The 15,088-nt window shown below is 45.7% G+C and overlaps 1 protein-coding gene across 3 annotated transcripts in view; it reads right to left on the bottom strand.

The window, feature by feature from the left end:
* Atg7 (autophagy related 7) overlaps nt 1–15,088 on the bottom strand; it is a 157,348-nt gene that overhangs the window by 61,912 nt on the left and 80,348 nt on the right. For all 3 annotated transcript variants that reach the window (XM_048356280.1, XM_048356279.1, XM_048356281.1), the window contains exon 18: nt 7,597–7,719. In XM_048356280.1, coding sequence (XP_048212237.1) covers nt 7,597–7,719 — 123 coding nt within the window. The remainder of the gene's footprint in view (nt 1–7,596; nt 7,720–15,088) is intronic.

The following is a 15,088-nucleotide window of genomic DNA, read 5'->3' as shown; positions in this document are numbered from 1 at the left end:
ATCTAACATGATTTGTTCTAGTTCCATCCATTTCCCTGCTAATGACATAATGTTATTCTTTCTAATGGCTATATAAAATTCCATTGTGTATAGGTACTGCATTTTTTTGGATCCACTCATCTTCTGTGGGGCATCCGGGCTATTTCCCTATCTTGTGAATAGTATGGCAATGAACACAGATGTGCAGGTGTCTTTATCATATCCTGGCTTACGATGTTCAGGGTACATATCTACTTCTTAAGATGGGTGTTGGCACCACAAGGCCAGATGCCCCAAACTAACAGGTGATGCCATCAGCTCCAGTCCCTGCCTTTCTGGGTGCCTCGCACTGGGGATCTCACATCATCTGCTTCTAAGGCCCTTCTGGAATCCCAGCTCTAATTCTCCTCTCCTACCCTGTGAGTTGAAACTCTGAGGACCACCTCAAAACCAGCCTCTTCCTGAGCTGTCTCTTGTGCTGGACCCTCCTGAGCGTGTGGAACCAACAGAACCCCAGACTGGGCTAAGCTCACCAGGGCCTATAGTCTCAAGTCACTGCGTTCCTATCTTGCCTCCTCTAATGACAACATGTCCTGAAGGCCAGGCTCACGATAAATACTTCTTGACTGATAGAAGCCATGATAAGACATCAACACTACCTCTCAAACTTGTACACCTTAGGAGACTTTGCTTTCCCACCCTCCTGACTCTTTATAGTTACTGGAGACACATAGAGGTCAAAGCTAAGACTCAGAATCATGAATCTATTTTCAATGTTAGTTTGGCAAGTGAGAAGGGTCTGCTGTAACAATACAGCCCCTAGGGAGAAAGTCACTGAGAAAAATGCAAGAACACCTCTTGTGGGGTGGGGGGGCCTCACAACAATGTACAGTCAGGAAGTAGGGTGCAACTGGGATCAGCCTCCAAGAATTCCTTTCTTGGTCTCAGGCTTGATTTTTTTTTATTTTTTTTTTTTTTGCCAGTCCTGGGGCTTGAACTCAGGGCCTGAGCACTCTCCCTGGCTTTTTTTTTTTTTTTTTTTTTTTTTTGCTCAAGGCTAGCACACTACCACTTGAGCCACAGCGCCACTTCTGGCCTTTTCTATATATGCAGTGCTGAGGAACTGAACCCAGGGCTTCACGTATTTGAGGCAACCACTCCACCATTAGGCCACATTCCCAGCTCATCAGGCCTGATTTTGAAGAAGCCCCCCAGCTCAACCGACTGTGTCAATTTGTCTCATTGTTTCAATAATTCAAAGGCACACACATCTGGCATTCAAGGTGTCCACCAGGTCAGGCAAACCACTCACTCCTGTAAGCCAAGAGCCCAATCTCCTCTGAGGTAACAGAATTTGATGCTAATTTTTTTCTTTTCTACGGGAAGGGGCAAATGTTATCTTCTCAAGTCTTAATTGCTTTATTTTTGTTTGGCTTTATGAATCACACAAAATGGCCTTTGTAGGACTCCCAAAGCCTCAGACATGGAGGAGTCTGGGAGGGAGGGGCTGGGCCCAATGCTCCAGGCTGGCTGGTTCTGGGGGCAGCTGCTCCAGGCCAGCAGGCCCCAGTGATGGCAGAGAAGTAGACAGGAGTCCTCCTAGGAGTAGCAGGAGGCTGGCTCACACAGAACTCAGTCTCCCTCCTGAGGAGGAAGTAGGTGAGGGAGGGAAAAGATAAGCTCAAGTTTATACGCAGCAGGTGACCAGTGCTAAAATATTGTGTGGTGGGGGGGGGGGGAAGAGGGAGGAGGTAACAAGTTTGATAAGAAATGCTCCCACTGCCTTACATACGAAACTGTAACCCCTCTGTACATCACTTTGACAATAATTAATTTAAAAATATTATGAGAGCTCTGTTGAGTACAAAGTAACTGAGCTGAGGAGAAAGCAAGCAATGGCTTAGAAGCCAAATGACTGTGAACTGGATTTCCCATCACACTGTGGGATTGCTCCGTCAGAAAACTCAAACAGAAAGCTTAGGGGTGAGGTCACCGTCCACGGAAGCCCTTTCCAATGGAAAAGCAAGAGCGAAACATGTACATGAACAAGCAAGTGTGGAAGTAGTCACTGCGTTTTCATTCTGCGTTCTGTACGTTTGAGAACTTTTAAACTAAAAGCTCTGGGGGGGGGGAAAAAGAAAACCCCGTTGCAGAGAGAGATATATTAAAATCTGAGACCCCAGGTGAGGTCTGGCTCTTCGCAACACTTGCTTAAACTCACAAAAGCGGGCGACAAAGCCCTCTCACGTTGCCTGACCTTTTTGTGATCTCCCCCGGACCTCTTTGTCCTCTCCCAAAAGCACCCCAGGGGCTTGGGGTGGCATTTGGCCACGGGGCCCCTTCTCCATGGCCCCCAGTAATCACAGTACAAGGAAGGATTGCACAAGGTAAGCAGAGGTAAGCGCTTTCAGAGCCGGGGCACATCAAAACCAGAGAGCTCCTAAAGCGAGCTAACGGCCCACGAGCGCCAGGCGGGGAGAGGTTATTCACACCCTGCGGATTACGAGGGGACACCCTCAGGTGTCATTTTTCTGCCTCTGTGGAAGGTGCCCTTGGAGCTTCTCTTTGGAAGCTGCGCAGAAGAGCGGCTTGTTGAATGAATCTTCTCAGTCATGGCTGGGGTGGACTGAGTCCTGGGCACCAGGTCTGCAGAATGAAGTGAGTTATTAGGATGGATTTGATTGTGCTGGCTTTGAATCAACCACTGCAGGAAGCAGGAGAAACGCTCCTTCATGACTCAAGTAGATGTAAACCTCAAAGGAAAGGGTCCAGATAGAATAGATGCCAGAGGACAATTATAGAATGGAGAAAAGCAGCAGCAGAGTGCCTGCCTCCCAAGAGCCAGGCCCTGATTTCAAATACCAGTGTCGCCCCCTCCCATAAATAAATCTACGCATTGTTGTTCTGAAAAAAGATACACAGAAGGCAATTATTTTGATACATTTTAAAATTCTTTCAGTAGTAAAAATTGACCAAATTGGTAGTTCTGAGCTAAAACCATTTCACAATGGTTGGAGCCTGATAGGTGTACTGAGGAGATGGAGTATTGGAATACTGAAGTTACTCGCCCACTGTCAGACAAGGGACCAAGCCAACAGTTTAAAGAAGACTCCGTGTCCATGGCTGTATTCACATTGCACTGAGCATGTAAGACTCCCTTGCTCTGGCCCCTGGCCTCCTCGTGGATTTCGCCATCAGGTCTCCTCTCTGGAGGGGCGGGGCACTCTGCCCAGACGCCAACTGCCCTCCAACTGGAACCTTCCCGAATACCAACTTATCTAAACACCACATCCCTGTAGATAACTCTGACAGCAAATAAAAGGGACACATTTTACAAAGTGAGTTCTGAATGAGAAACTGCCAAGCTTGATTTCAAAAGCCAGGCTCTGGTTTCCAACCTAAGAATCAAATGGCTTTCTGCCTGCGGTTTCTGCCTCTCCTCCCTTCACTTAGGGGAGAGGGCCAAGGCTGTGTCTTGGGGGATTGCTTCGTAAGGAAAACGCAAGGCAGGGCGCAGCCCCAGAACAGGCCAGGCAGGGTGGAAGGGAGCAGCAAAGAACTCTGGGAAACAAGCAGGGCTCCATGGGCAGGCCTGGTCAGTCCCCGGAGCGAGCACTCTCCACTGGAAACGAGTCTGAGTGCTGACATGGGCTTTCCCACAGCTTCCACTGGCCTCCAAAGGCACATTTGTCATCGGAGGCTCTTGATGAAGCTGTATATAAATATCTGACTGTTGTTAAATTCAAAACACAAAAAAAAATATTCCACAGAAACCAAATCAAAACCAGCTGTGAGGGGGAGAGGCCAAAAACTCAGTGTCAGTGCAAAAGGCGCAGCAGAAACCCTCCTTAATTGTGTTATTTACTTTGCTGAGTAGTAACTCGCAGAACCAGTGAAGTCACACCAGAGACCGTAATGCTTCTCACATGATTTTCCTGTTATGAAAGCAATGGACACTACTTTTGAGAATTCCATAGTGCATGATTCAGAATCTGAACATTATTAATTCAGGATCAACCTATCAGCTCAGACCTGACCATTTCCATCAGCCTGCATGTGATTTTACTATAACTATGCGAAAGTGAGTTGGAAATTTTCCTTTTCAATAATCACTTTTTAAGCCTCAAATCTGAAGAGAGCATACTGTTGGCCAAAATTGGATGAAAATGCAAATCGGTTAACAAGAATGGTGTACTAAACTCGGACATCAGAACCAGGTGATGTAACATCAAATACTGAAGACAGAATCTCAGGTAAAATAGCCTGAAATTAATTCTGGAATTGGGAAAATGCAAACTTCCAGAAAACTACTATGGAATGTTCAGGAGCAGTTGGGGTAATGGGACCTGGGAACTTGAATTTCTCAAGGATATTCCAACATGGCTTCTTTTATTAATTTTTATGAGGCAATCTTTTTTCTTTAGTTAGACTGAGTTTGAAAATATTTTGGTATTTTTCATAGCAAATGTGGAACCCACAGATGGAACAAGATAGATACATAACTTACTTTGTTACAGGAAAAGAAATAACACTAAAAAAAAACCCCATGTTTAGGAAATAGACTAAATCATTTGCATATTTGATCTAGACTAAAGATTTTCCTCAACAAATGCATCAATTAAAGATATTAGGTGACACCAGGACCAGTGGCTCACACATGTGATCTTAGCTACTCAGGAGGTTGAGATCTTGAGAATCCTGGTTTGAAGCCAGCCTGGGCAGGAAAGTCTCTGAGACTCTTATCTGCAATTAAGCACCGGAAAACCAGAAGTGGCGCTGTGGCTCGTGGCAGAGTGCTAGCCTTAAGCAAAAAGAAGCCAGGGACAGTGCTCAGGCCCTGAATTCAAGGCCTAGGACTGGCAAAAAACAAACAAACAACAAAGACAAAAACAAAACTCTATTATACATGGCAATATTTTAAGAGGGAGGGAAATGAAGTGGGGCCCTTCCTCTGTAGAGCCTTCTAATACCCCCGTGAGCAGAACCTAAAGACCATTCGGCAACCATATGGGTAGAAACAAAGAATATGGGTGTGGGTTCATGGTCCCTTCCTTATGAGATATAACACGAACAAATGCATTTCGAAATCTTGCAATGAGATAAAATTTATCTACCAAACCCTGGGTTTGGTAGAAGCCAGAGGATCAAGAATTCAAGGCCAGCTCGGAGAACTTACTGAGATCTTATCATAAAATAAATAAAATGGAGTAAGCTAACAAACAAAAAGGGATAGGGATATAGTTCAGTGGTACTTTCCTAGCATGTGCAAGGCCCTGGGTCCAATTCCCAGTATGAACACACACACACACACACACACACACACACACACACACAATGCATACACTAATAGTTCAATATGTAAATATCTCATTGGCTTTTTTGCAGTTCCAATATTGATTGATAACAACAGTTAATACAAAATAATAATTTCATTATCTTATTAGGTTGCATACGGTATATAGAATTTTGCATTTTCATGAACACCTGCAAGTGCACTGGAAATCAAGTATATAAACCAAGCCATACTTTTACAGAGATACGTGTAAATTTTGGATAGACGTAGTTATTCTGCCTAGCCAGCACACACACATTTTTTTGCAGCAATGGAAAGTGCCACAAGCTGGACAATGACTCTGTTGTTAGGAGGTTCTCTAGTGAGTACTGTATTTTGGGCCTTCTCTGAAAACAGCCCTATTTAGAGCTTTTGAAGGAAAACAATGACCCTTTTCTAAGACAGAGGTTACAAACCCAAGTGACTATAAGGGTCAGCAACTATAAAGCATCAAATATGTGGAGAATATCTCCCCTTCCCCCCTCCCAAGTATCTGCAGGCAAGACACAAAAACCCCATCTGTCTCCAGGAAGGGTCTGGGTGCCCACACAGGGGCAAGCGCTCCGTCACTGAGCTCTACCCCAGATAAGCATCAGGAGGCTTTATGTCTTTAAAGGTTGAATCTAGTAAATTATTTATCTGTAAGATCTGCTTCTCAGCTCAGCTAACCATCTCTATTGAGGAATGCAGGCTGACAGTTGCCAGATCTGATCAGATCTAGGACAATTCAGATTTGGATGTAAAACTTATGATGTGTAGGTACTAGCTTTCTTCAAAACTTAACACAAAGAAGAGGCCAAAACTAAATGAAACACAAAACAAAGTAAAACCAAACAATATAGACACAAAACCTATCTGGATCACAGGCTTATGGCTTGACCATCTCTCATCAACTTGGGAGTGTGGCTGAGGACTACAGAGCTGTAAGGGTAAGTTAATGATTCAACAAGCAAACCCAAGCTTGTGGATGAAATCACAAAGTCTCTGTACCCACGGCCCGTGTCATCACTACGGCTCTCCTAAACTTCATCAGCTCTTTGGAATTTTCAAAATGGATATGAAAGTCTGACCAACTAAAACGTACTCGCACTGGGCTTAATTAAGGATTCAGCCTATTACTCTAACAAACGCTGTTTTTGGAAAAGAGTCAGACACTGATCAATTGCAAGTTACAGTTCTTCCAGCCAATGAAAGGGGCACATGCAAATCAGTCTGCGCTGGGTGGCAGCGCTCCGTGCGCTGGCCCTTCACGTGCACGGCTGCACAGATCTGAAGGTGCTCCTCCACACGGTGGGCTGCAGGGCACCACCGCCCGGCTCAGAAGAAGAAGCGGCAGCCACACCATGTACAGTCAAGTACAGTCAAGTACAGTCAAGGGGACACCTCAGAGGCCCTCCCGAGGTCTCCAGCGATGCCTTTTCCCCCAGTGAAGCTGCAGAAAAGTGACCCCTTGTGGTTCTAACACTGCACGCCCACCAGGACAATACCCAAAGACACAGAGGTTTACTGCATTTCTGTTCTAAGTTCAGCACTGCCGTGTTCCATCTTGTCTCCTGGCGTGTGGAAACCTCACCCCGATCTGCTCGTGAGTCGGACTCTAAGATTTCCACATGATTTCTCCCATTCACTGCCAGTCCACCCTCCAACAGCAGGCCTTGCTCCACTGGCCGGTCCAGTACTGGGCCTGGGCATCCAGGGGCCCCGCTTAGTGGTGAGGACACACAGCGATGAAGAGGACTGATGGCGCCCGGTGCCTGGATCCCTCCTACAGTGCGCCAGAAGGCAGCCCGTGGAGCTCCGCAACGGCCTCATTCCAGCAGCCCCCACGCCAGGCTGACAGAGGAAATGCCGACCTCACTTGTGGTCACCCATTTTGAGGACCTGAACATGTTGCCAAGTGACCCGAACAGATCTACCATCTCATACACAGGCTTTCCTTTTAGAAACACAGTATGTGTTTGCAAAAACAATATGATAAACTACTTTAACCCAGGATAACACAGCATAGCTCTCCCGGGCCAGGACTGAGGAAGGGCATTGCATGGTGGACTTCGGGGCCCAAGAAGATGCACCTAGCTGTGAAAAACAAGCCAGGCGGTTCTCTGTGGAGACCACAGCCAGGGATTTCTAATGTCTTCCCAGACTTGCATTGTGATACACAGACATTAAGGGCAATGAATTCCCCAGTGGCCACGCCCAGGGCAGGCGGGGCTTGGAGATGAACGCGCCTATCAGGGCTCAAGTGCGAATGTCCAGGAGAGAAAGCACCATGTGCTCTTTCTTACCTCAGCAGCCTGGGTCTCCTGATGCAGCAGCGTGAGGCCCGTCAAGTCTTCTAAGAAGGAATGTGAAGAATTGAACACCTTCGCTAGGAAGTTAAATCCTTCTCGTTCATACTGATCAAGGACCTGGAAAACATTTATATTTTTAGGAAGGAGGCTGCAGGTTTCAACTTCATATTTAAAGATTTTCAATTCTAACCAGGACTTGTCAAAAATAAAACTAAGACTGAGCGACAGTGGTTCATACCTATCATCCTGGCTATTCGAGTCTGAACTCTGAGGACTGAGGTTCAAACCCAGCCTGAGAAGGAAAGTTGGTGAGACTCTCATCTCCAATTAATTATAACTATCAAAAAGGCAGAAGTGGAGCTGTGGCTCAAGTGGTAGAGTGCTAGCTTTGAGCAAAAGAAGCTCGGGACCATGTTCAGGCCCTGAGTTCAAGCTTCAGGGTTGGCACAAAACAAAACAAAACAAAACATCCTAAAATGAAAATAAAATAAGGAGATACTAATGCAATCCAGGTTAGTATTTATCATCTTTCTCTTCCAAGAAAGAATAACAATGCCATCTTCTAGTTCAGCTGCCAATATCCCCCAAAGTAAGTTTTCATGCAAATTCACTAAAAATTACAGAAGAATTACCATTATGAGTACTTTTATTTCTTGCAAATGATTTACCGGGTGAGAGAAGGTGCCAGTGGCAGGAAAAGTCACTGAGAATCTTATCTTCAATTAATCACCAAAAAGCCAGAAGTGGAGCTGTGGCCCAAGTGGTAGAGCACTAGCCTTGTACACAAAAGCTCAGAGACAGCACCAAGGCCCCGAGTTCAAACCACAGGGCCAATAAACACAAAAATGTGCTCCATGTCACAAGGGTCAGAGAAACAAAAACTAAAACCGCAGCAAAATACCACAGTGTAGCTACAAAAAGGCTAAAATTAAAGTCAGCAAATACCAAGTGCCGACAAGGATGCAGTGCTCTTATGGGATTCTACTTTTGAAGAACATTTATATCCTTAGGATCCAGCAACCCCACCCCTAGATACACACCCACAAAAAATGTGTATGAATGCACATCAGAAAACACAAGTGTCCACAGCAGCACTGGTCACAAGAGCCTGACACCGTGTCCATCAGTCTCACGAATAAACGAGCTGTGGTACAGTACGCAATGAAACACGGCACAGCCAGGGGAACTACAACTACATTCACCCAACAACAACACACCCTGTGGTGTCAGAGCTCCAGAGTGGGTGTCTGTGGGGAGACTGACTAGAAAGGGTCCTTGAGCTAGCCCTGGAGGGAGCAATATGTGTTGGCTCCAAAAGGTCTGCTTCTGGAGAAGGCTTCAAGTGGAACAGTTAAGACTTGTGCAGGGTTTTGTTTACATGTCACCCTTCTAAGAGTCTTCTAAGAGGCCAGTAGCCTCGGCAAGAGAATAGTAAGGAGCTCTCAGCAGCAAGAACTAGTGACAGTCACCTGTGGTGAGTTCACTATCACAGTGTGCCCTGCAGAAAGGAGCCCAAAGCCTCAGTCTTCCCCAAACTCAGAAGAAACAGAAATGAATGTTAAAAAAAAAAAAAGGCAGCAGACATTGAAGACAAACTCAAGAAGTCACTGACAGAAGGCCAGACAGACTGAGAAGCAGTAACACAGAAGCAATGCTAGGCTGTAGGCTGACCGGGCATAGGAAAACAACAGAACAGCCCAATGGCTAGATGAATAAAGGCCTCTAATAAATAACAGAACCCCTCAGTAATGAGATTACTTACAAACTAGCCTGTTATCAAGGAAAGAATGGGGATAAAATGTAAATGGTGTTCTCAAAGTGATAAACACTGCGTATCTAATCATCACTTTTTTCTGAGTGAGCCCGAACCCTGGCAACAATTGCTTTCTCCTATGTTCCGGGAAGAGAAAAGAAGAGACAGGTTTGAAAACTGGACACAATTTTAACAAGAGCTGGAATAATTTCAAACATGATATTTTGTTAGACTTTAAACTTTCAGCATTTAAGTCCATGTTTACACAGATAATTTTTATGATTCCACAAATCTGACAATGGAAAAACTACCAGCAAGGGTAGAACAAAGGAAGGCCTTCCTCTCAGTCAGGGTACGCAGAAAGGTTAATGCTGAACCATTATTAATAGCACTGGCTGTAAAAGAATGGAAAACTCAATCCTCTAGGGCAAATTGAACCATGCAAGGAGCTCTGGCATTCCCTTTCTGTGCCACAAAGCTAATCTGTGTCACCAGAATAAGCAGCTTATAAAAGGTATGAGGATTTTTCCCCTTATAAAAAGCTTAATCTTCTCAAAGGGGGAAAATGTGCTTGCAACTATCCAAAGGGGGAAAAAAAACAAGTACAAAAAAATAAAGGAAAAAAGAGAAGATATTGTCATAATGCATTTGAGCAGTAACCTGTCACTAATCTACACAGAACAGGCCACAGCTCTCTTTTGTGGAGGTACTGAGAGGTGAACTGTTCTCTTGTTCACAGCTGGTGTTCTACTACTTACATCTCATCTCCAGCCCTGGTTTGTTGTTTTTTTTTCAATAGTTGTTTTGGAGATGGAGTCTCAAAGACTTCTCTGCCTGGGCTGGCTTTGAACCAGGTGAGTGACAGCCACTGTGCACTCAGGCGCGGTGCCCAGTAGTGTCTGTGGGTGTATCCACGTACCCCTAAAGAAGTGCTTCCTGTCCAGAGGTCACCTTGCTCATGGAGGCAGGGTGCGGTAGAGCAGTGGGCAGCAGGAAGAGGGCATGCTGGTCTCTGCTGGATGGCTTTCTCTGGGATGTACCTTTCATTTTCTCAGTCCTTTTTTTTTTCCCCTTCTGTTGCTCACGGGGCTTGAACTCAGTCTGGGCACTGTCCCCGAGCCTTTCTGCTCAAAGCTAGTGCTCTATCACTTGAGCCACAGCTCCACTTCTGGTTTCTCGGTGGTTAATTGGAGATAAGAGACTTTTATGTGCCTGTGATCTTCAAATTTCAGCCTCAGCATGAGCCACCAGCTCCTGCTTGTCAGTCATCTTTTTTTTTTTGCCAGTCCTAGGCCGTGAACTCAGGGCCTGAGCACCGTCCCTGGCTTCTTTTTTGCTAGCACTCTACCACTTGAGCCACAGCGCCACTTCTGGCCATTTTCTATATATGTGGTGCTGGGGAATTGAACCCAGGGCTTCATGTATACGAGGCAAGCGCTCTTGCCACTAGGCCACATTCCCAGCCCCTCAGTCATCTTTTTAAACCAAAGATGTTGTCTGAAGACACATATTGGAGGATGCCAAGACTTAAAAAAAAACCCAAACCTTATTTATCCTTTTTTTTTTCCTTAAAAATTTGAACGTAACAAAGGCTAGCTCTCCATGCTTCCAAGTAAGTCACAAAGCAGAGAAGACAGCAGAGTGCGAGCAGGGTCCCCTGAAGGCTTGCTGAAACACCCTTCAGAGTTGTTGCTTAATCAATTAGATCCAGGCTGGGATCTGAGACCTGTGACTCTGGTGAGTTTCCAGATGACAGCAGTGCTGGCCCGGCCACATGCTGAGAACGGTCCCTGCCTGTACCCAGGGGTACACAGCTGGGACACTCATGCATGGAGAAGCACGCTCATTTCTTTACCATCAACTTCTAAAACTTATCTTTAAGCCGGGCATAGTGGTGCACACCTGTAATCCCAGCGACTGGGGAGCTGAGGTAGAAGAGGCAGGAAGATGGTGAGTTTGAAGCCAACACCAGCAAAAGTTAGGGAGACCCACTCTCAAACAGAAAATATGAAACAGGGGCTGGGGACATAGCCTAGTGGCAAGAGTGCCTGCCTCAGATACAGGAGGCCCTAGGTTCGATTCCCCAGCACCACATATACAGAAAATGGCCAGAAGCGGCGCTGTGGCTCAAGTGGCAGAGTGCTAGCCTTGAGCGGGAAGAAGCCAGGGACAGTGCTCAGGCCCTGAGTCCAAGGCCCAGGACTGGCCAAAAAAAAAAAGAAAATACGAAACAAAAGGGCTTCTATAAGACTAATGGTAAAGGCTTCCTCTTTAGTTTTTGCCCTAAAAGAAATGACTATGTGTGATACCAAAGGTTGCTGGGCAGACTTAATCCCTTTAATACATTATGCATGGTAAGCAGTCCTCCAGTCCTTCTCCCCTGCCGAGACAGCCAGGCTTCATTAAGAACACAAAGTGACTTGTAACGTGAACTTGGGTTCAGTGCATTTCTTTTAATTGTGGGATTGAGAATTATATTTGGCAGGGAGGTTCTACTGATAAAATTATATTATTTTATACAGTATTCTTTTCCCCCCCACATCTGCATCGCTGTTGAGGACATTGTCAAATATTGACAGCTAGAAATAGCCCATAATAAGTTTGGTTTGATTCATGGACAACTTTGGAAGAGGTGATTCACCTATTCCTAAAGTACATAAAAAAGTCAGTAGATTTGACAACATCATTCCCAATTTCCTACACACCAACCAATCGTCCCATGCCGGCCCTCGGCTGCCTGGCCCCAGTCCCTACGCGCTTCCCGTTATCTTCAAGCCAGTCCTCTCTGTTTCCACCACACACTTGTTGGCCTGGCTGCTGCAGTCTGTGCATGCAGGTGCTTTTTAAGAGGAACAGAGTTTGAATTTCAAAAAGCATCATATGCTGGTTTAGAGTAAAGATGTGGTCTGGTAGCTAAAGTTATCAAAAAACGTACTTTGGGTTCAGCCTCCTACAACCCACGGCTGACGGGCAGAGTGAGCCACCTGTGGGCAGGTTGGAAAGGTCTACCCGGGAAGTTCTGCCTCACGATCTGCCTTCAGGCTGCGAAGACACTTCTCAGAAAGCTCAACAGCCTGTGACCCTCCGGCCTGGCAGATAGAGCAGCCAGTGATGAGCGCGGCTGCCTACACCCGTGTGCCCAATTCCTACTTCTTCCTGCAGCTGTTTCGGCTGTGAAATAACACCGAAAACTCAAAGTTAATTTCTAGCCTAAAACAACAGAGAATGAACAGCCGCACGTTCTGCTAACACACCCCTTGCAGCCTCCCTCGGTAAGCACTGGCTGTGCCATTCTCCACGTCCTGGCTGCCCTTTAGACGTTTCTGTTTCCCTGACCGTAGCACCTACTTTTGCATATTCTTAAAGGCCACAGCTATAAATGTACTCTTTTCCATCTGCTGTTTAAAAATGCAACAGTGCCCACTGGAGATTCGTGTGAGATTCTCCTTCCTCTTGTTCTGCCTCAGCAGAGGCTTCTCAAGTCTGCGAGTCCCCCCTCCGGCGGACACACGTCCAGCTCTGTACAGTTCCACCCGGAAACCAGGCCCTCACGCGCGCGAGGCAGGTGCTCCACAGCTGGGCTGCTCTCCAGTCCCACACATGGCTTGCCAACAGGGATACTTTGGTTTATTAATTGTTCTGCTCTTCTAGTAATTTCTACTTTCTTTTTCCTGTCAGTTGTGAGGCTTGAACTCAGGGGCTTGGGTGCTGTCCCTGAGCCCCTTTGTGATCAAGGTCAGTGATCTGCCACAGCATCACTTGGATTTTTGAGTGGTTAATTGCATATGAGTCTCACGGGGACTTGCTGGCTTCAAACAGCAATCCTCAGATCTCAGACTCCTGAGTGGGTAGGATTACAGGTGTGAGCCACTGGTGCTCAGGTGTAATTTCTACTTTCTATACATACTCTCATGTTTATACATTTTGTGGTGCCTTTTCTATTTCTGGAGATAAATATTTGTGTATTAATTTGGGGCCTTTTAAAAAGGGTGCATACTTTAAAATTATTTTATTTATTTTAAACAGAGTCTTGCTACATATATAGTCCAGGTTGGCCCTGAACTTGCAATCTTCCTGCCTCAGCCTCCCAAGTGCTAGGACAGGGTGTACACCACGTTTGGCTCTCAGCACATGGTGTTTTCTTCAGAGATTTCACTTTCACTTGGCACCTACAGGCACTAAGTAAATGGAACCGTCTTATTCCAAGTAAGCCTTAAGGTTTCTGGGCCATAGAGATATGAAATTGCTACTGCCAACAAGAGGTCAGTTGAGTTCAAATTCACCATGTACTTCTCCTTGAAACAGAGAATGGTTCACAAAGGTTACCAAGCCTGTCAGCACTCTGACTTTAATTCTGATTCTCCTTCGCTTTGAAAAGCACTAAGGAGTGCTGCTCAGGTGTCAGATAAGGAAACGTCCATGAAACAAAAGTGGTTCCAAGCCAGAGTCATTTCTCCATGTTCACGTTCTCTTTAGTATTTCACCTCAATGATTCCCAGTGACTTGCTATTCTTTGATGTTAAGGTGCTTAGGAACAAGTCATCAAATTTCTTTTTCTTCTTCTTCCCCTTCTTTAGCTGCTTTTTTGTTTGTTTGTTTCAGTACTGGGACTTGAACGCAGGACCTTGCACTCTGGCTTAGACTTTCCACCCACAGCTGATGCTCTGTCACTGCCGTTTTGCTGGTTAATTGGAGATGGGAATCTTGCAGACTTTTCTACAGGGACTGGCTTTGAGCCACGATCCTCCGGATCTCTGCCTCCTGAGTAGCTAGGATTGCAGGTGTGAGCGCCCAGCTTTTTATCATCTTTACGTGACCTCCATGAGAGAACAAGTTGGAATTACCCATCCTAGCACTGGTTAAGGTTGAACTCTTCCAGTACTCTGTTCTGTGTTCCGTTCCTAGTACACAGCCTTTCTTGCCAATAACTGGTGAAGAAGCTCTACAGCATTCTTTGAAGAACAGTAACAGCTCTTCTTGGCAGTGACTTACTCTTACAATTCAGAGAAACTACAGAGGGTGAGGGTTCAAGTTTTATCCTTGTAACTTGTTCACTGCACTTACCGTAGACAAAGATTATCTGGAGAACTGGAGGGGAAAGACGATGCTTCTATACAAATTAGAAGATAATATGAAGAAAAGCAAAGGAGTTTAAAAATGCCTACAAAGCGAACAAAGGCAATAGACATTCCCCTTCCTTTCTCTGCGCCGTGAGTGGCTACCTCACCATGCCTGTGGCAGCAGACACCGGAGGCAGTTGCTCACACCAATGACTGGCAACCTGCAAACCCCAGTGTTCTGGCCTATGCAGCCAACTATTGTATTACTTATCACTGTTCTACGATCTATCACCATACACAGTGTGAACAGACACCATACACACGTATACTCCCCTCTTCCTCCGCAGGCTGCTAATATATGAGGCACTCTAAGCAGAATTGGAGTCTCTAAGTTTAGCTACTACAAGCATAACAACGATAGCCATCCAAATCTACACCAGAAAGGCCCCTGATAAGTAAACAGAAGATATAATTTTTTTCTGGCAAAAATACTGACCATTAAGTTAGCTTTGTGCCTAGAAATACTGCAGAGGTCCTGTAGCCTTGCAGAGACACATGCCTACAGGAAATCTATCAAACCAGAAAACTTCACGTGCTACACTGGCCCCCTGGGTCTAGGGCTCCGGTCCTCCATCAGTGGTTCCAGCTAAAACAGGCCATGTCCTGAAATAAA

The sequence above is a fragment of the Perognathus longimembris genome, chromosome 10 (assembly GCF_023159225.1).
Source record: "Perognathus longimembris pacificus isolate PPM17 chromosome 10, ASM2315922v1, whole genome shotgun sequence".
NCBI classification, from domain to species: domain Eukaryota; kingdom Metazoa; phylum Chordata; class Mammalia; order Rodentia; family Heteromyidae; genus Perognathus; species Perognathus longimembris.
This window is presented reverse-complemented; position numbering and strand designations above follow the sequence as displayed.